We start from the raw sequence: 22,076 nt of genomic DNA, 5'->3' as shown, positions 1-22,076 counted from the left end.
ATCATGTTTTACTAATATGCAGGAACTCTATGAAGAGGCAACTAAAATTTATGATAACAATAGAGCGGTTGATATAATTTACTTGGACTTTCAGAACTTTCGACAAGGTACCCCACGAGGGTAAATCAATTTGTAAATCAAATTCCAGGAGGTAGGGATTCAGAGGAAGGTGTGTGAATGGGTGCAGAATTGGCTCAAAAACAGAAAACAATGAGTTATAGTGAGAGGATCATTTTCACACCTAGATAATGTTAAAAGTGGGGTTCTGTTGAGATTGGTTTTGGGGGTGCTGCTGTTTTTAATTTACATTAATAATTTGGCTAAGCACCTAACAAATAAACCAGTAAAATTTGCCAATGACACAAAATTGGGGGGAACAGGCTGATAACACTCAGGCGGCAGAATCAATACAATTAGATCTAAACTAAATCCAGATGTGGGCAGATAAATGGCAAATGAAATTCAATATAATTAAATGTAAAGCTTAAATATAGGAAGTAGGAATATTAGATATAAATATACAATGGGGGTGGGTTGAGTTAAAATGGGCACTGTATAAGAAGGATTTGGGAGTCCATCACAATGGATAGACTCATCACTATCAATATCTAGAAAATGCACAAAAGTGATTAGGAAGACTCATAGAATGTTGGGCTACACAAGGGCTGATTGATAAGTTTGTGGCCTAAGGTAGAAGGAGTCAATTTTAGAAAACCTAGCATATTTATTTTTCAACATAGTCCCCTCCTACATGTACACACTTAGTCCAGCGGTCGTGGAGCATACAGATCCCTTCTTTGTGGAAGTCGGCGTCTTGGACCTCCAGAAGTGGTCCACAGCATGGGGTGGTTGATAAGTTTGTGGCCTAATGTAGAAGGAGATGAGTTATACAGCTCTCGTTACATGCATGTGCAGTTAAACTCTTTGTGTGATTATGCAGAAAGTTTGAAGTTAATAACTCATCTCCTTCTACCTTAGGCCACAAACCTATCAATCACACTTCATACAATGCGCTCAATGGAGTTTAAGTCTAGAGATGTTCTCCTTAAGCTCTATAATGTGCTTTAAGGCCACACCTTGAGTACTGTGTACAATTTCAGTCACCATACTGTGTTATGGGTGTGAAGGCACCGGAGAGCGTTCAGAGAAGGGTGACTAGACTTATTCCAGATCTGCAGGGTATGAGCTATGAAGAAAGATTAAAAGAATTAAATCTTTTTAGCCCAAGTAGGCGTAGAATGAAAAGAGACATGATAGAAGTGTTCAAAATCATTAAGGGCATAAGTAAGGTGGATGCTAGCTGTTACTTCAAGATTAATCCATCAATAAGGACACGGGGCCATAGGTGGGTACTGGTTAAAGGGAGATTTCAGACTAACATCAGGAAGCATTTCTTTACACAGTGAGTTGTGTAGTTGAGAGTGGTACCTTACAGACTTTGAAATCTAAACTCAATAGTTATTTCAACACACTATGTGAATGGGAATTTGGCAAGCTTTGTTGTGTTGAATGGCCTGTTACTTGTCAAAAATGTTCTAATGTTCTAACTTCTCCTGGTCACACCACAAAGTGATAAAAAATCAGTTGGCAAAGATTGTGTGGCCAGATTTGATGCATTTGGTTTCCTTGATTTAAGGTCTATTATTGGTGTGTGATTTTTTTTGTGCCCAGTTTCTCTTTCTGTACTGCGTTAATTTGTGTTAAGTCCAGTTGGCAGAACAAACATCTCTGCTAATGTCTCATGAATAAAAAGCAGTCTGTAACACATGTCAATAACGTTAAGTACTTTAAATACAATTCTATTAAATTAGCAGTAAGAGCATCCAAACCCCACAATCCTGCATAAAGAACATTCTTATTTCACTAGCAAATGAAACACACCATAAATGATGTACACTTTACAATAAATTGAACATTTATAAATAAATAAATTGTAAATTGTACATAAATTTACAGTAAATAAATTAGCATATAAATTGTAAAATAGTTTAAACTCTTCTGTTTCTTAAGCTGTCCCTCAGGATTGATGAAGGCATAATTTCACTTGAGTTTGGTGGGTTCTGAGGAGGCTGATGAGGCATTGAGGCAATGTGGGAAATGAAAAGGAGCCAGGGTGTAGACTGGGCTTTTGTTGATGACATAATCCTTCCACCTGCTTCTGCAGGGCACCTGATGCATGGATTTGAATCTCCCAAAGGCGCTGTGAATGCCTCTTTTGCACTTTGAGTACTCATGGTCAGTGAGGATGGCTGTGTAATGTGAGGAGATTTGCCAAAGGATGCACTAGGATATAGATCAATTGTAAATTTGGGCAGAGAAACAGTAAACGAAGCTTTATCCAGACAGTGGGAGATGTTGTACTTTGAGAGGATAAATGCAGTACGGAAGTATACATAAATGACAAGACTGTCAGGAGCATTATTGCACGGTAGGATTTAGGGGTGCAATAAAGTAAAGATGGTGCTGAAGCTTCTTTGTTTCATGCAACTCCGATAGGAATCATCAAATATTCCCAATTAGGACTACTACAGTTGAATCCACAGGCACAGCCATGGCTACTTCAGCAAACAGCATCGTTCTAAGATGTTTAAAAAAAATCTACTGATACCCAAAATCAGCGTATCCTGGATGGCAGACTCAGGGCTGCGAGTGCAGTTTTCCTTTAAGAAAACAGAAGCAAGGGCCGGTGCATTGAGCTACAGGGACGAATGAAACGCAGAGGCTTTAGCCCTCTTTCCTGACTATCCTGCTGGCGTACAGTCTCTGGAAAATAATACTGAAGACCTCAGAGCTAGATTGCAGTAGCAGAGAGACAACAGAGACTGCTGTGTACTTTGCTTCACAGAAACATGACCCCCACCCGCCATTTAGGATGCTGTACTGCAGCCCAATGGTTTCAACTCAGTCTTTTATAGATAGAGGAGGTGGAGTATGCTTTACGATTAACTCATCATGGTATGCAGACGTGGTGGTTCTGTATCAGTCCTCACCCTACTTGGAACATCTTGCAATCAAATGTTGCCCATTTTATCAGCTGAGGAAGTTTTCCGGCATCATCCTGATAGCAGTGTACATTCCAGCTGAGGCCAATGTCAGGCAGGCACTGGAAGAGCTGAGCACCACAATCAGCAGGGATGTAACAGCGCATCCTGATGCCTTTACTATCGTTGCAGGGGATTTCAATCTGGCCAGCTTGAAGAAGTCTGAACTACCACCTATCACTGGTGGAACCAGAGAAGCCAACACACTTGACCACTGATATACCACCATCAAGGACATTTACTGCACATCATCATGCCAACACTTTGAAGTGTCTGTTCACCTGGCTTTATTTCTATTTTCAGTTTCTTGGCAGAGACTAAAGACCACATTACCAGAGGTGAGGACCAAGGAGATATGGTCAAGAGAGGTAGAGGAGCGCTTAGAAGACTGCCTTGAATTGGTGGACCGTACAATATTCAGGGATTCATCTTTAAATCTGAATGAATACACCACAGTTGTCACTGACTTTATCAAGACCTGTGTGGAAGAGTCTGTGCCTCGAAAACATACTGGACATACCCAGATCAAAAGCTGGGGATGAACTAGAAGATTTGTAGTCTGCTGAGGGCTAGATCTGTGGTGTTCAAGTCCAGTGATCCAGGACTATATAGAAAGTCCAGGTATGATCTACAGAAGGTTATTTTAGGAGCGAAAAAACAATTCCAATTGAGGTTAGAGATGGAATTGGATACAAGTCAGCTCCGGCAGCGTTTCCAGGCCATTACTCCTTACAAGGTGAAACCTAACATCACGAATGGCTCTGATGCTTTAAAAAGGAGAATAAAACGATCTGTGCAAATCCCTGAAGCATCCGGTGACACTGTGATCTCTATCTTGAAGGCCAGTGTCAGAACGTCATTCATGAGAATTAACTCTTGCAAGGCCCTGATAATGTACATGGTATAGCAATGAAAACCTGTGCAATGTAAATGTTGGGAACGTTCAAAAGCATTTTCAATCTTCGTTGGTGCAGTCGGAGGTTCCCATTTGCTTCGAAAGATCAACAAGCATACCAGATTCAAGGAAGAGCAGAGTGAGCTGCCTCAACGACTACTGACCAGTGGTGCCCATATCTACTGTGATGAAGTGCTTTGAGAGGTTGCTCATGGCCAAGAATCAACCCCTGCCTAAGCAAGGACCTGGATCCACTGCAATTTGCCTATCATCACAAAAGGTCTACAGAGGATGCAGTCACTGGATCTCCACTCGGCTTTGGATCATCTGGACAATAGTACTCCCTATGTTGGGCTGCTGTTTATTGATTATAGCTCAATTATACCCTCCCTTCTAAATTAACAAGCTCCAAAACCTGGGCTTCTGTACTTCTTTCTGCAACCGGATCCTTGACTTCCTCACTAGGAGACCACCATCTGTGTGGATTGGGAAATAACATCTCCTCCTTGCTAATGATCAACACTGGATGCATGCTTAGTCCACTGCTCTGCTGTCTCTGCACCCATGACTCTATGGTTAGGCAACACTCAAATGGCATCTATAAATTTGCTGATGACACGTACAGTTGGCAGAGTTTTAGATGTTGACGGGGAGGCATAAAGGAGCGAGACAGGTCAGGTGGTTGAGTGGTGTTTGAACAACAAGCTTGCCCTCAGTGTCAGTAAGACTAAGAAATTGATTGTGGACTTCAGGAAGTCAAGGGAACACACACTAATCTTCATCAAGGGATCAGCAGTGGAAAGGGTGAGCAGTTTCATGTTCCTGGGTGTCATCATCTCTGAACATCTATCCTGCTCAACATATCAGTGCAATTAGTAAGAAGGCATGACAGAGGGTGTATTTCATTAGGAGCTTGAGGAGACCTGGTTTACCATCAAAGACATTTGCAAATTTCTATAGATGTACCATGAGAGCATTCTAACCTGTTGCATCACCTTCTGGTGTGAAGGGGCAAACACACAGGATCAGAAAAAGCTGCAGAAGGCTGTGAACTCAGCCAGCTCCACCATGGGCACGAGCCGTCTCAGAATCTAGGACATCTTCAAAAGGCGATGCCCCAGAAAAGTGGCATCCATCATTAAGGACCCCCATCAGCCAGGACATGCCCTCTTCAAAGTTCAAAGTACAGTTTATTATCAAAGTACATATATGTCACCAGATACAACCATGAGATTCATTTTCCTGCGGGCAATCACAGTAAATACAAGAAACACAATAGAATTAATGGAAGGCCACATGCAATAGGACGGACAGCAACCAATGCACAAAAGAAACTACAAGTTGTACAAATAGAAAAAGAAGAAAAAAGGGAAATAATAATAAATGAACAATAATATTGAGAACATGAGATAAAGAGTCCTTGAAGGTGAGTCCATTGACTCTGGAAACAGTTCAATTATGGGGCAAGTGACATTGAGTGAAGTTATCCCCCTCTGGTTCAAGAGCCTGATGGCAGTAGCGAGAAGGGAGCATGTCCTGGATGGTGGCCATGCTCTTTCTTTGCGACCATCAAGGAGGAGATACAGGACCCTGAAGACACACATTCAATGTTTCAGGCAACACACACAAAATGCTGGAGGAACTCAGTGGGCCGGGCAGCATCTAGGAAAAGAGTACAGTCGACGTTTCAGGCCGAAACCAACTGTACTCTTTTCCTAGATGCTGCCTGGCCTGCTGAGTTCCTCCAGCATTTTGTGTGTGTTCAATGTTTCAGGAACAGCTCCTTCTGCTCCAGCAATAGATTTCTGAATGGACAATGAACACTAACTGACATTTTTTCCCCTCTCTTTATTGCACCACTTACCTAACTTTTTAAAAATTATACTTATTGTAATTTTTTATTATTACAATGTACTACTGCTATAAAACAACAAATTTTGCGACATATGCCAGTGATGTTAAACCTCATTCTGATTCTGAAATTCTTAATTCCCTGAAAATAGCAACACAAGAGGATAAGGTTATTTAAAAAAAAGCATACAGCATGATTGGCTTGATCATTTGGGGCATTGTGCGTAAAGGTTGGGAAATCATTTTGCAGCTAATCTTTGGTTAGGTCATCTTTGGATTATTGTGTGCACTTCTAGTGGCTGCATCATAGGAAAGATGTGGAGGTTTTTGAGAGGATTTAGATGAGATCCACCGAGGTATTGCTAGGATTGGGAGTGTATTGGTTAAAGGGAGAGTCAAAACAATTGTTTTCTCCGGAGCATTGGAGGCTGAGGGCCGACTTGATATAAGTATATGAAATTATGAGAAGCATAGGCAGTTTAGTAATCAGAGTCTTTTTTTCCCCCAGTGTGGAAATTTCAAATAAAGGAGGGCACAAGCCTGGAGTGAGGTTGGTTGGGGGAGAAGGGGACAACTCAAACAGTTTAACACTGATACACCATCAATAACTCACTCTGAGACGTAAGAAGCGAGATATCGGCTTTTATTGACTGGAAGAATGAACAACACTACATCCTGGAGAATGAGGCCGGGCATCAGGCCTCAATCGCCTTTATACAGGGGTCTGTGGGAGGAGCCACAGAAGCAGTCAGCAGGGGTCTGTGGGAGGAGCCACAGGAGCAGTCCAGACAGGTATATGTAGTTCATCACAAACACAAAGAATGGAAAGTGTCTGGAATGTTCTGCTGGGTGGGGGTGGAGGTACAGATATGATAGTCACATTTAAAAGGCACTGTGGCACATGATCATAAAAGGAATAGAGAGCTAAGGGCCATATGCAGGCAGTCGGGATGAGTGTTAACAGAGACAAGGTTGGCTGCAGAACCTATGCTATTGTGTTCTGTGGGCAAGGGGTTTCTAAGAGTCAATAAGGATGTTATATTCTTACAAGGAAACTGAGCGTATCCTTAAACCTTTTCCAAAGTGTGCCTGGTAACCATTTCCCTTGGCAAGATGTCTATAATAGTGTCTTTTCACCTTGCAAGTGGCTGGAAAAATTCCACTGTGTTATTCAAACCCTGCATTTGTGGATTCCTTGCAAGTGCAGCAAAACATTAATTACAGAAAGGAATTTTCAATATCTTTTTTCTCCTACCTGCATTGCCAAGCAAATAGTGTTCAGCAATATAAGGACAAACATCAGGTATTCAAAGTATGTGGAATTAACCACATACCACACTTTGTATTGATAAGGATTCTTTGGGATATAACGACGTAGAGGCCGAGCCTTGAGGGCATACTCCACACATTGCCGCTGTAAATGACAGAAAAAGCATAATTATACCTTGCAATAAAAATCATGTTCCACAAGAAAATATTTCACACTATTTACTTATTGTAATTTTTATGTCTTGCTCTGTAGCTGCTGCCTTAGAACAGAAGCTTTCATAATATACGTCAGTGACAATGAACTTGATTTTAATATTGATAGGTTTCTTTAATTACTTTATAAAAATCAACATTATTTTATTTGTGAGAAATACTTTCATACTATTTCCAAATCATTAATCCGATACTGTAAAAAAATGTTAAAGATATACCAATCTTTATTTTAAATATTATATTTTACACCTTATCTACAAAATATTTACCTGGTATCAAAAGTAGATGAAAGCTTCAACAACAATTAAACCTGAAAATGCGGTACAGCTTTGAAAATGTTGTCACATGTTTAAAATCATTTTTGTTTTTGAAGCTTTGCTTCAAAATCAAAAATCTACACAGATGTACTGATATGTGAAAACAATTCTCATAGCCAAGTTATTCAACAGAAAGTGAACGTTTGGTCTAACAGAACTTAGCCAGTTTTTACGTTCCACATTGATGCACCATCAATAACTCTCCGAGACGTGAGGCGAGATATTGGCTTTTATTGGCTGGAAGAAAGAACAAGCAGCAATTGACCACCACACTACATCCTGGAGACTGAGGCTGGGCTCAGGCCCCAATCGCCTTTATACCGGGGTCTGTGGGAGGAGCCACGGTTAGTGGGAGGAGCCACAGGAGCAGCGGGGGTGGGGGGCGTGTCCAGACAGGTATATGTAGTTCACCACACACATGAAGCTTCTACAACACTGCTTCACCTTTCTGCACATCTTTCATTTTCTTTACCCCTCACATAGTACCCACCTTCTCTTAAAATTCTCTTCAGCCACTCTATTTTTCAGGTTAGCTTTGGCCATCTTATGTTTATGATCTCAAGTTCTATAAATCCACAATGGAGAAAACAACCTAGAAATCCTTTAATGGAACAGACCATACATTCCAGATATTTTGTGGAAGAACTCTGCTAGTATGAGGTTCTGATGTTCGACTGCAACATTGTGCAGAATTAGTATTACCCATGAAAATACTCCCCATTTTTCTCCCACTGTTGCTGATAGTTGATGAAATTTGTTGACAGAAGATTGGGGTTGTGCTTTGTGTGGAGAATAGGAGGTAGAGTGAAATGGTGAAATAATCATGGTCGGTGGCAGGAATGGACTTTGGTGGAGCTCAAAGGATAATAAGTGGCGGACTTAGCTGAAGAGTCAGCGAGGCATTAAGTGATTGGAAGAGCCATGTTATATCATTAGGGAGGGTTTGAATATAATTGGTGTGAAGATTTATGAAGAGAAGCTCACTTTAGAAATGTCAATGCCTCCAACTTCTCTCTGATGATCTGTTTCTTTATAGTCATTGTTCATGTAGTAAATTTCACTTAAAGAAACAGATCATCAGAGAGAAGTTGGAGACATTGACATTCCTAAAGAGAGCATGTGTAAATGTATGCCCAGTGGCTTACATGTGTGTACGTTACTGGAAATGCATTATTTGTGCATATAGCACACAATTACATTTACCATTTTGGTTCTTGATAAAATTCACTCTTACCACTTAGAAAAATATTGTGCTTGGAGAGAATTTCTATTCAACATTCCCTAAGTCTACTCTCGCAAAATGCTTTGCTGTTTTAAAGATTGTTTGAAATTTGAGGATAACATGTTTTCCTGTTGAAATGATCTTCAGCTTATTCTGTCTTGCTTGATAGTAAAAATCTGTTAGTTTCTGGATAATCCTTTAAAATATATTTTGCATATTTGCCAGTAATTCTAGTGCTTTCCAAAATAAGGAGACCAGCATATTGCACCATACTTTAAAAGTTATCTGGTCGAGCTTCATTATATTTTTAACTTAATTGAGCAGAAATTGTTCCTAGATGTACAAAATAGGCAATATCATATAGGCTGTCTGTTATGTGTTAGCCTGACAGTCACTTTAATTGACATTGATGAAATTGACTAGATGCCAAGATACTTAACAGGACAGCAATTTTACACATTGTCCAGAAAGAATTCCTTCCTGCTACTTATGTTTTTCAATTACGTTCCCCTGGAACCAAAGCCTAATGATTTTCATGTATATTTACCCGAATGAAACATCAACTTTTATTTTCAAAGCAACAGTTGCAAAGTGATTGCCATGGTGATTTTGGGAAGAATTACCAATAATTGCTCTCAATTAAGAGAAAGTAGTAACTATTCATGTGAAGTGAAAGGCCTGGTCTGAAAATCTATGCTGCCCACAAATTACTAAGCAAATGCAAAAATGGCTGATGAAAATCCATCTGGAATCAAAGCACTTAAGGAGAGAAGCTCCAGCAGAAGTCAAAGGTCCAATGCCTGTGAGTATGGGCCAGGAACTGGAAGTTGGAGGTCCGATGTCTGTGAGTCTGAGAATCCGGAGACAAGGACCTGAGGTCAGAAGGCCAGGGACGGCCTGTGCTGGGATTGGAGGTGTGTGTGTGTGTGTGTGTGTGTGTGTGTGTGTGTGTGTGTGTGTGTGTGTGTGTGTGTGTGTGTGTGTGTGTGTGTGTGTGTGTGTGTGTGTGTGTGTGTGTGTGTGTGTGAATGGGAGGGGTACGCAAGGCCAGGAAAGGGCATGCTTTGTTCTTGCTGTTGCTTGTGCTCAAAATACAAAGTAAATTTATTACCTAAGTACGCATTATTATGTTGACTCCAGAGTGTTTGGTGACACTTGCGTGTTGCTCCCAGTGCATCCACAGATTGCGCTGTTTGTTAGCGCAAATGTTACATTTCAACGTACATGTAATAAATAATCTGAATCTGGGTATTACAAGTGATCTATGAAAGTGTGGTTTAAGAACCTGTTCCTTCTTAAGTCTATTTAGATTCTCGGTTTCCAAGAAGTATTTGGCTTTTTAATCCTGTTAATCACACTATGGCACCCGTGCTACCTAGAATGAATTTATACATCCAGCGTATCCGTCTCAATCTCTGCTAGAACAGTGCCAAGAGCGTTCTTCCTGGTTGCGGTCACGCTGCTCATACAGTAGGGAAAGCGGGTCCATTAAAAGCAAATTAAACAGATGGGAATAGTTTAGATAGTGGATAATCCCCTGTGGCCACTCTGCTTGTCAGTGAGTAGCAATCTCATTTTTGTATCTTTAAAGGCATTGGATCAGTATCATTCATCATCCAGATGAGATGCTTAAATTTCAGATCAGCTAACTGATAGCAATCTGTATGTTTTCTGGAGTAATGATAAATTACCAATGATGCCAATTTACTTGCAGAAATATTTACCAGAAACAATTGAACAGTAATGATATAATTATTTGTTAATTAATGCCAAATGTCAGTAACTAACAAAGTCATTTTTTTAAATTATGGCTCCAACTTATATTATATACTTCACCTGATTTTTGTCCAGCTCACAGTTTTTGTATTCTTGTTCTCCCTGTTCCTGAAATGTGACAATGACGAAACCCACGAAGATATTCATCATGAAGAAGGCAATAACAATGATATAAATAATGAAAAATATGGATATCTCCACTCTGTAGTTGTAAATGGGACCAGTGTCCTCTGTATGAGAATCAATAGCCCGATAAAGCAACCTGCGAGCATAAGATGGGAAAATATGCAAATGTTTAATTGTAACTATATAAAATTTTACTGTATTATTTTACTTCTTATAACTTTTTAAAAACTCTTACCCTTTCAGAAATACTCTTTTGTGTTGACCAGATGTGGGTGGTGGGGTGGGGGGGGGGGGGCGGAAGGAATGTTAATGGGTAGAAATTGTAGATACCTTCTGGAAGGCATCTAGCATTTCTCCCCCTCATGGGGTAGGGTATTGAGGAATGCTTTAGAACAAACAGATCAGGGAAATACAGATCCATAGTTCATTGAAAGTGGATGTAAGGAAAGCTTCTGGTCTTCATAATTCAAACTATTCTGTACAGGATGTGGGATGTTATGTTGAAGTTGTATAGGACATTGGTGAGGACTAATTTGGAGTATTGTGTGCAGTCTTGGTCACCTACCTACAATAAAGAAGTATATAAGATTGAAAGAATTTATAAGGATGTGCCAGGTCTGGAGTACCTGAATTATAAGGAAAGATTGTTTTCGATTGTTTAAGTCACAGATAGATAGATTTTTGCATTGCAGGAGAAATAAGGGTTATGGGGAAAAGGAAGGCAAGTGGAGTTGAGTCCGCATCCAGATTAGCCATGATCTTATAGAATGGTGGATCAGATTCGATGGGCCAGGTGACTGACTCCTGTTCCTATTTCTTAAGTTTTTATGTTCTTATGCATTAGGTGAGAAATGAAGAGATTAATGGAAATATCCACTGGATTTTTCCAAATGGGGAAAACATTCAGAAATCAGAGAGGGAAAGTGACCTGGGATCCTGGTTCAGTATGCCCTAAAGATCAACTTGCGGGTTGAGGTGATCGTAAAGATGATAAATACAAGATTGACATTCATTTTCACAGGACTAGAATATAAAGCAAGGACATAGTGCAAAGACTTTACAAGGCATTGATTAGACCATACTTGGAATATTGTGAACAATCTTAAATCCTGTACTTAAGAAAAGATGTGCTGACTCTGGAGAGAATTCCGAAGAGGTTCACAAGAATAATCCCGGTAGTGAATTACGTAATGATGCTTGATGGATCTGGGTCTGTACTCAATGGAGTTCAAATGGATGAGGGGAATACTACCAGATACTGAAAGACCTGGATAAAGTTGGCATAGAGAGGATGTATCCAGCAGTATGAAAGTCTAGTGTCTGAGGGCACAGCCTCAGAATAAAGGGGTGTCCCTTTAAAACTGAAATGAGGAATTTCTTCAGCCAGAGAATGATGAAGCTGTGGAATTTGTTGCCTCAGAGGGCTGTTTTGTCAAGTCATTGGGTGTATTTAAGACAGAAATTGAACTTACTGCTTCTAAAATGATCAGATTATTGGTTATTTTTTATTTGGGAAATTTCCTGGATGATGATTTGTCAATTCTTTTGAATTTACACTGCTCGCCAAGATATTAGTACATGAGTAGGGAATTCAGTGCAGAGTTGCATTTTTTTCAGGAGGTGGTAGGTAAATGGAACTAGTAAATGGAACAAAAACACAAGGTATTGGAAAAACTTTGCAGATCAAGCAGTATCAGTGAAAAAAAGGAACAGTCAACATTTGAGTCTTCAACCCCTTGTCAGAACTGGAAAAGCGAGGGACACAAGTTAGTTTTCAGAGGGAGAGAAGGTGGGGGAGGGATGTGTAGAACAAAAGAAATATCTTTGATAGAGAGTTGTAAAGAATAATGGTAGACTTGCAGACGGGTAAGTCTTCAGTGACCAGGAGGTCCTAAAAAGAGAATATGAGGAGTTAGGTAGGAAGCTGTAAAGCAGGACCTCCAGCGTAGTAAATAATCTCTGGATTGCTGCCTGTGCCAAGTGCCAGTGAAGGTAAGAATAGGATAATTTGGGAGATGAATGAGTGGCTGAGGAATTGGTGCAGGGGGCAGAGTTTCAGATTTCTGGATCACTGGGATCACTTCTGGGGAAGATAGGACAGGGCAGGTTACACCTGAACCTGAGGGGGGCAATATCCTATGGGCAGGTTTGCTAGAGCTATTGGGGATGGTTTAAACTAAGTTGGCAGGGGATGGGAACCAGAGTGATAGGGCTGAGGATGGGGCAGTTGGTATACAAGTAGATGCAGTGTACAGTGAGACTGTGAGGAAGGACAGGCTGATGATACTGAAAAATTGTAGATTAGTGGGATGAGTTGAAGTGGAACATGAGGGCAAAATCAAAAAGATTGATGAACATAGGACTGAAGGTATTATATCTAAATCCATACAGAATATGGATTAAGGTAGAAGATCTTGCAGCAAATTTAAAGATTGGCAGGTATAACGTTATGGCCATCACTGAGATGAGGCAGAAAGAAAATCATAATTGGGAGCTTAACATCCAAGGATACACACTGAATCCAAAGAACAGGCAGGTGGGCAAAGGAGGTGGGATGGCTCTCTTGCTAAAAATGAAATCCAATTTTTAGAAAGAGGTGACATAGGATCAGAAGATGTAGAATCCTTGTGGGTAGAGCAAGGTTAGAAAGATCCTGATGGGGGTTATATACAGGCCTCCGAATGGAATGTAAAGAGGAAAATGTTATGATAGTCATGGAGGATTTCAATATGTAGGTGGATTGGGACCATCAGGTTTTTACAGGATCCCAAGAGGGGGAATTTTAGGATGGCTATGGGAAGGCCATTTAAAGCAGGCAGTTTGTGGAGAAAGGCAATTCTAGATTGGGTGTTGTATAATGAGTCAAATTTGATTAGGTAAAGGAATCCTTAGGAGGCAGTGAGCATAATATGACAGAATTCACCCTGCAGTTTGAGAGGGAGACGATAAAGTCAGACGTATCCGTATTACAGTGGAGTAAAGGGAATTACAGAGGCATATGATAGGAATAGGTCAGAGATGATTGGAAGGTGACACGAACAGGGATAACAGCAGAACAGCAATGGCTGGAGTTTCTGGATGCAATTCCAAAGGTGCAGGATAGATAAGTCACAAAGAAGAAGAAATATTCTAAAAGCAGAATCAGGCAACTGTGAGTGTCAAGAGAAGTCAAAGACAGCATAAAAGCAAGAGAAAGGGTTTATAATATAGCAAGTATTAGTGGGAAGTTAGAGGATTGGGAAGCTTTTAAAAACCAACAGAACGCAACTAGAAAATCCATAAGAAGAGAAGAGATGAAATATGAAGGCATGCTAGCCAATAATATAAAAGAGGATATCAAAAGATTTTTTGGATGTATAAAGAGTAAGAGAGAAGGTGAGAGTGTATATTGGACTGCTAGAAAATGACACTGGAGAGATAGTAATGGGGGACAAAGAAATGCTGGACAAACTTAATAAGTATTTTATGTCAGTCTTTGCAGTGGAAGATACCAGCAGAATGTTAGAAATTGAAGAGTGTCATGGGGCAGAAGTGAGTGTTGTTGCGATTACTCGAGAAGGTGCTTGGGAAGCTGAAGTTAGGTAAGTCACCTGAACCAGATGAACTACACTCCAGGGTTCCGAAGAAGGTGGCTGAAGAGATTATGAGGTATTAGTAATGATCTTTGAAGAATCACTAGATTCTGGAATGGTTCCACAGGACTGGAAAATTGAAAAAGTCACTCCATTCTTTAAGAAGGGAGGGAAGCAGAAGAAAGGAAATTATTAGCTAGTTAGTCTGACTTAAGTGGTTGGGAAGATGCTGGAGTCCTTTAGTAAGGATGAGATTTTGGGTTACTTGGAGGCACATGGTGAAATAGGTCTAAGTCAGCATGGTCTCCTTAAGGAGAAATCTTGTCTGACAATTCTGTTGGAATTCGTTGATGAAATAATAGGGAAGATAGACAAAGGTGAGATGGTGGATGCTGTTTACTTACATTTTCAGAACATATTTGGCAAGGTGCTACATGTGAGGCTGCTTAACAAGATAAGAGCCCATAGTATTACTGGATACTTGCATGGATAGAAGATTGGCCAATTGGCAAGAGGCAAGAAGTGTGAATAAAAGGGGCCTTTTCGGGTTGGCTGCCAGTGACTAGTGACTGAGGAGGTTCACGAGAATGATTCCAGGAATGAAAGGGCTAATGTACGAGGAGGATTTGATGGCTCTGGGCCTGTACTCACTAGAGTTTAGAAGAACGTGGTGGGGGGATCTTATTGAAACTTATGGAATATTGTAAGTGGATGTTTCCTATAGTGATTGAGTCTAGAACAGAGGACACAGCCTCAGAATAGAGGGACATTCATTTAGAACAGAGATGAGAAGAGATTTCTTTAGCCAGAGATAGGGAATCTGTGGAATTCTTTGCCATAGATGGCTTTGGAAGCCAGGTCTGAGTATATTTAACACAGAGATCGATAGGTTCTTGATTAGTCAGGGCATCAAATGTTACAGGGAGAAGGCAGGAGGAATGGAGTTGAGAGATAATAAATCAGCCATGATGGAATGGCAGTGCAGACTCAATGGGCTGAATGGCTTAACTCTGCTCCTATGGTCTTATAGTCTAGTTAGTTCATAAAGCAGGAAATTTAGAATATTAGTGTAAACTAAGATGGAAAATTAAAACAAATTGTTAGATCTTCTGAAAGTATTCAAAAGAGGAGCAGCAGAAGTACAGTGCTGTGCAAAAGTCTTAGGCACCCTAACTTTTTTTTCAGTTTAGTTTCAGATGGTATGGCCTCCACAGAGCCCTGATCTCAACATCATCGAGGCTGTCTGGGATTACCTGGAGAGACAGAATCAAGCAAAACATCCAAAGACTGCAGAAGATCTCCTAGATGCTTGGAACAACCTGCCACTACTCTTCTTAAACAACTGCACGACAGTGTACAAGAGAATTGATGCACTTTTAAAAGCAAAGGGTGGTCACATCAAAAATTGATTTGATTTAGTTTTTACTGTTTACTGCTCTTTATAGTATTTCTTGATATTTAGACCATTTTCATTATTTTTGAAAGCATCTTTGCTTTACAAAATATTTTACATGTGCCTAAGACTTCTGCACAGTACTGTAGATATCTGTCCCTTAAAAGCTGAGGTGATGGTGTTAATGGTGGGACAACTGAAAGAACAATCATGTTTAATATGCATTTTGGATCTGTCTTCGGATTAGAGGACACAAAAAGCATGTCAGAATTAATAAGGAATGGAAGAAATAGAAGCAGGAGTAGGTCATTCAACCCCTGTTTCTGCTCCACCATCAAAAAAAATCTAAAAATTTATCAGTCTTTTTCTAGAGTATAATCAACAACTAGGTCCCCACAGTTCTCTTGGGAAATTAAACTAATAATAATTTTCATCACCTGTATCCTGAATGGCGCTTTGACACTACGGTTACCATCAGAAAGTATCATCTAAACATTCACTCTCTTAAGTACTGAAGAAGTTTGGACACTTTACTGAAATCACCTCTCATTTTTAGAAATTCATGAAAATATGGGACCAATCTACTTAATCTCTCCACTTATGACACTCACCATCTCAGGGATGAATCTGGTACTCCCTCAATTCAACTCCTTAGACTGGGAAACCAGACCAGGACACAATACCCCAATATGCGATTTCTTTGAGAATCTATATAATTGGAGCGCTTGCATCCATGCAGCAATCCAATGGTCACATCTTCCCAATGTGTAATTAACCTGTTTATTCCCACTCTCTCTTTTCTATTCATGAATTTATTTACAATTCCTATCAGTACATTACTGCTAACAATGTGTATGCTGCTTAATGATTTCCTGTACCTTATCAAAGAGCTGCTGAAAATTCAGATACATATCAATTTATTTGTCATTATCTAACCTACTAGCTATAACCTCAAACATACCAATGGGGTTTCTCTTCATAAATTCACGTTGACTCTGCTCAACATTATTTTCTAAAAGTCCTGTTACCACTTTCTTAATACTAACTTTCAGCATCTTCTCAACTACTGACATCAGTCTAACTGGTCTACACTTTGTTTTTTCTCTCCCCTTTTTCTTAAGAAGTGCTAACTGCTGTGAAAAGGAATGAAGAGCTCAACCCGATCTCTCTCAGTGGGGACAACAACGGGAACAAATGAGACACAACAGTCTGCAGATACTGGAATATGGAGCAAATAAACATGTTGATGGAGGAATTCTGTGGGTCAGGAGCATCTGTGGAAGGGTACGGAAGACATTTCAAGAGCTGGTAGGCAAGAGGTGGATTCAGGTGAGGAGAGATGATAGGCACTTGGAGGAGGGGAGAGTGGAAATAGCAACAGAGGATAGGAGGCAAGATAGTTGGAGGCAGCAAAGTGCGGAAGATGATAGAATCTGATAGGAGAGAAGCTGGAGCATGGAATCAAGTAAGGGAGGATGGGAGGGAGATGGGAATGGGGAAGTGAACTGGTGGATGGAATGCAAGTGTGATGGGCAGATGGAGTGGGTAGACGAAGAGAAAGAAAAGGTGATGGGATGGGGTAAGGGTATGGAGAATTGGGTATCTGGAGGAGAGAGAAAAGGGACAAAATGGGAGCAGGTCACCTGAAACTGGAGAATTCAATATTTATGCCATCACATTGTAGATTGTCCTGGTGGACTATAAGTGTTTCCTCTAATTTACATTTATCCTCAACCTCCTAGTCTCCTCAGGAAGGACAAGGTCACTTAAGAAGCATCATTTGCTTGAGACTGTCCACCTTACCAGGCAGGGTTCTTTGGGGTCATGAATGATGGTGAGGTGTAGGGGTAGGTGTTACACCTCCTACAGTTACAGAGAAACTGCCCGAGAAGCAAGAGGGACCGGGAGTCACAGAGAGAGTGATTCCCATGGAAAACAGGAAGGGGTGGAGATAAACAGTCACAGGGAGGAAGTGCACATTCCATACGATCACTGCTGAAGGTCAGGATTAAACCTTAGTTGACGGAGCCATAAGGTAGCAGTTCCATTAATTACGCCACAATGTACAGTCATTTGTTATTTCCTTCAGATAGTTCCTGTCATGTACTCGGTAAAATAAACTAAAAGAATAAGAAATGTATTCCAATTTAATCTGATCAGATTCTTGTTACTTAGAGTTACTTAAAATCCAGTTGCTGATGTCAAACACTATAGATTTCATGTGCAGCTATAACATATATAATGGGTTTCTTGCTTATGAGTTTGATATGCTCCTTGGAATCCTTTATAAATTCCATATCCGTAATGGCAGTTACCATTGCTAAATGGGCAACATACCCATCATTATCTTCAACATTAATGTTTATGTCAGATCATTTCTTCATGAAATGGAATAAAGAATAAGTATCAATCACTTAGATTAATTGGTAACTCAATTTTTTGCAACATTTGCAGACAATATGGTACTTACTGTGGCCATCCTTCAAAAGTAGATACAGTGAACAGGGCCATCATAGCAGAGGGAACACTATCAAAGTCGAATGGACTATTCTTCCATTCCCGATCTTTTATCATAGGCTGATTTACATCCCCATCTTTGTACAAAATATACTGGCCTCTGTCAACAGCAAATAAATATGGTCATAAATTTCATATCCAATGTGTAAAAACTTTTCAATCCCACCTGTTAAGCAATTTTCTCTTCCTGAACCTTGCATTAAATATAAGACCAAATATTTAATTTGCACTCTGGCCATTTCTGAGCCCACTTGCTCATTCGTTTCCATTAATTTCATGATAATTTAAACAGTGTCACAGTATTAAAATAATTTTACAGTTGTTTCTCTTTTTACCTTCAATTTCTAATACTGTAGCTGAAAATTCATAAGGTTTCATATCATAGATCTGATATGAATGAAACAAGATTTTCAGTTTGCACACATATTTAACATTACATTGTCATTAAAACTATTATTCAAGACGTATTCCAGAGCAAAACAAAAAAGAGCTTCCACAGAATGCAAAGTCTTACACCGTGTAGATTTGGTATCATGTTACGCATGCATTCGCTTTAAGATCATCAAACTGCTTTCACGTTTGTTTTTCAGGGAAGTATTTTGTAATATCCTTGGTTTAAGTAAGTGTTTAGAGAGGTAGAAATCCTCCCCTCTGCATAGGAATACATAAAATTTCCACTTGCTGGGACAGAATTCAATATTCAAGTCTCCAAAGACAGCTATGGAGCTAGTCAGCAAGCAAACAGACACAAAAACTTTACTGTCAATGGGACTATATTTTAAGTCAGTGATGAAATATACTGCTTATGTCCTTTTTTTCCTTATTGTCAAAGATATATCATGTTATGCCCATTCATAGCACTTCATCTGAAACCAGAGGAAGCTTAATTTTAATTTGAAGCATGTTCTCTTCACAATTTACATTAGGCTTATTAATTCTTAATTTAAGGCATACGTGTCTAGAAATTTTCATGCACCATGACAGGTATACTACAATGCCTTGGACCATTGCTGTGATTGGCTCTCCACTAAAAGCACTCTTGGTATTGCATATTTTCAAAATTATGATATCCAGTGTTTTTCCTGATCCTGAGTTTGGTAGGAATAAAACAAATATGTGGAAGATATATAAAATAGAGATGGAAAATTGCAGCTAATGATGAGATAAGGGCAAAGGGGAAAGACTGGCAGTGCAGTGACTTCAGGGATGGGATAACAGTAAGTCACTGGGATGCACAGAAAAAATGGCAGCTGACAGTTTTGAAGAATCAGAGGAATATCAGGACCTGATGCTTAACGGGAAATTGAGGAAGAATGGCACTTGGCGTTGTAAGGGATCAGGCCTGGCTTCATAGGAGTTCATGAAAGGCAGTGAGGAGGGGATGCTTCGATCGGGGCAGACTGGAGGGTCAGGCTGGCGAGTGTGGCAGGGGTTGGTGGAAGGAGGCTGAAGAATAAATATATGAATGAAATAGAACATATGAAATTGATATTGGAGTAGGCCTGTCCTTCCAATCAGTAAGATCAAGGATGATCTTTTATCACAATGCCACTAGCCTGCTCTAACGCCATGCAAATGTCTCACATAAATGAAGGGAATCCTGGCTATTTTCTCGATTTAGTTTTTGTTCTTTAAGAGTTGTTCCAAATAAACAGCTGCCCCAATTAACCAATGGCCCAATTAACTGGAATCTACTTTATCTACTATCTCTTTCTTGAATCTAATCAGCAACTGAGCTCCTACAGCGCTCTTGAGCAAAGAATTCCAATGAATCACTGGCCAGCATGGATAAAATTCTTCTCACTACAGCACTAAACAGTTCACTCACTACTCTGAGATATCACAGGCAGAAGAAATATCGTCTCTTCTCATCTCATCGAGCCTTTTTTGAGTTTTGTATGTTCCAATGACATTCTTCCAGACCAGTACAGTACAGGTTTTTTCAGGAGCCATTTGTACAAACTGCTGCTAGACAGCCAGTTCAGACCTGCAGGTTGCTGTCAGCATTCAAATAAGGTGTCATGCTGACACCAACTTCTGCACTCTACTGACAAGCTACTATGAACAGGAATGGAATTCCTGAACTTAGATTTCTAATCATAAGATGCAACAGTGTAGTTGCCCTACCCACCATTGATGATGCCATTTGGCAAAATCCATCCAAATGTATAACTTTTGAATAATTAACAAAATATTTGACAGACCTATTTGTGGAAAATGCTATATAGTAAATGCATTGCTTTGAATAAACATGCTCTAAGAACAATAGGTGCTGGGGACACCATGAACTTCAAATTCTCCAAGTTGCACACCTTTCTGATTTGAAAATATACCACCATTCCTTCAGCATAGTTGCATTGAACTCCTGGAGTTTCCTGCCTTAGTCATCATATAAGCAGCTTCATTCAAAAGAATTCAGTTCTTAAATAACGTAGCTCATCACCAGCATCTCAAAGGCATGGGGATGGGCAATAAATATTAGCATTGCTAGTGACGACCACATCTTGAAAAAAAATTTGAAAAAATCCAATGGAAATGTGAAATATTGTTTATAGTATGCTTTTGTTATCCCACCACATGATATTCGTAAACAGAATGAGATTGCATAAGTGATATTTTGCAATTAATGTCTAGCCAAATGTTTGGGACAACTAGATCCTTTTATATGAATTTAAAGAAACATTGAATTAAGCAGTAAATTCTTCAGCTCTGGAAACTTGTCTTCACATTCAATTGTAATCAATCATGTCCAAGTTCATTACACGCCCTGATCTGAAACCTAAAAGCTTATGGCAACACATGAAGCAAACACAAGGGCTCTCTGGATTATAGACGACATGACTTACAGAAGTATGACGTTAAGCAAGTTCTTCCATCTATTTTACAGTAATTTTAAACATAGTAACAATAATAACAATAATGAAATATTTTTGCCATTCATTGATGAGTGGATACAGCATATGTTTCATTAATTTAATTATGGGTAGTGTTAAGGTGATTATTCAGTGAAATGAAAGAAGCAAAGCGTATACTTTGTTAGCAAAGTATAAACTAAAACCAGGAAGAATGAGCATATCATTCCAATCCCAACCACTCAGCATTGGCTTCCTGTATCTGGATTTTAAAGTTCTGTTTTTAAATCTCTCAGTGGTCTGGGACCAAAGTACATTACAGAATCGCTTTCATTTTTATAATCCTGTTCGAACCCCCAGGTCTTTTTCTGCCAATCCCTTAAGTTTCAACAATCACTCTCGAAAGATAATTGGCAGGTCAGCTTTCTTGAACTAAACTCTTAAACTGTGGAACTCAGAACCTAAAACTATAAGGGATGCAGGATCATTTGACACTTTTAAACACTAGCTCAACACCTATTTATTCAACCTTGCACTTTATTCCATTGTAGAGCACTTTGAATTACATTGTTTGCATGAAAAGTACTCATTCAATAAGTTACTATTGAGTGATACAATATGGTTTATTATAGAAAACAGACATTTCTGACACTGAGAAATCAGCTATAGGTATTTTATTTCTCAGAGGAAGGTCTGTTCACCAGATTAGATGTTTATAATGTCCATTATTATTTTTCATATTTACCAAGTCTGATCACTTTTATCACCATAAAATATCAGAAATCCCAATGTAATGATGCAGCTTTAATATCGGCAAAGCCCAAATTAGTTTTTTGTTTCAGCTTTGTTTTTTAAAAAAATGATTTAAAACAGGGAAAACATTTTTGTTTTTAAGTCAGACAGGGTTAAGACATACTCAGTAATTGGTAGGGCATTCAGGAGTGTTGATGAACAGAGAGACCTAAGAGTCCAAGTCCATATTTTCCTGAATGTGACAAAACAATAAGATGGGGAAGAAGGCATATGACGTGC

General features: G+C 39.5%; 1 protein-coding gene across 9 annotated transcripts in view; it reads right to left on the bottom strand.

Annotated features, from left to right (window-relative positions):
* cacna1c (calcium channel, voltage-dependent, L type, alpha 1C subunit) overlaps positions 1 to 22,076 on the bottom strand; it is a 737,294-nt gene that overhangs the window by 159,385 nt on the left and 555,833 nt on the right. For all 9 annotated transcript variants that reach the window (XR_012100621.1, XM_073059289.1, XM_073059283.1 and 6 more), the window contains exons 26-28: positions 18,146 to 18,292; positions 10,645 to 10,846; positions 7,043 to 7,201 (exon numbers count right to left, since the gene is read on the bottom strand). Coding sequence is in view for 8 of the 9 variants with exons in the window: in XM_073059289.1 (XP_072915390.1) it covers positions 7,043 to 7,201; positions 10,645 to 10,846; positions 18,146 to 18,292 (508 nt within the window). In the remaining variant the exon portion in view is untranslated. The remainder of the gene's footprint in view (positions 1 to 7,042; positions 7,202 to 10,644; positions 10,847 to 18,145; positions 18,293 to 22,076) is intronic.

This window comes from Hemitrygon akajei, chromosome 10 (assembly GCF_048418815.1).
Source record: "Hemitrygon akajei chromosome 10, sHemAka1.3, whole genome shotgun sequence".
Taxonomy (NCBI): Eukaryota; Metazoa; Chordata; class Chondrichthyes; order Myliobatiformes; family Dasyatidae; genus Hemitrygon; species Hemitrygon akajei.
This window is presented reverse-complemented; position numbering and strand designations above follow the sequence as displayed.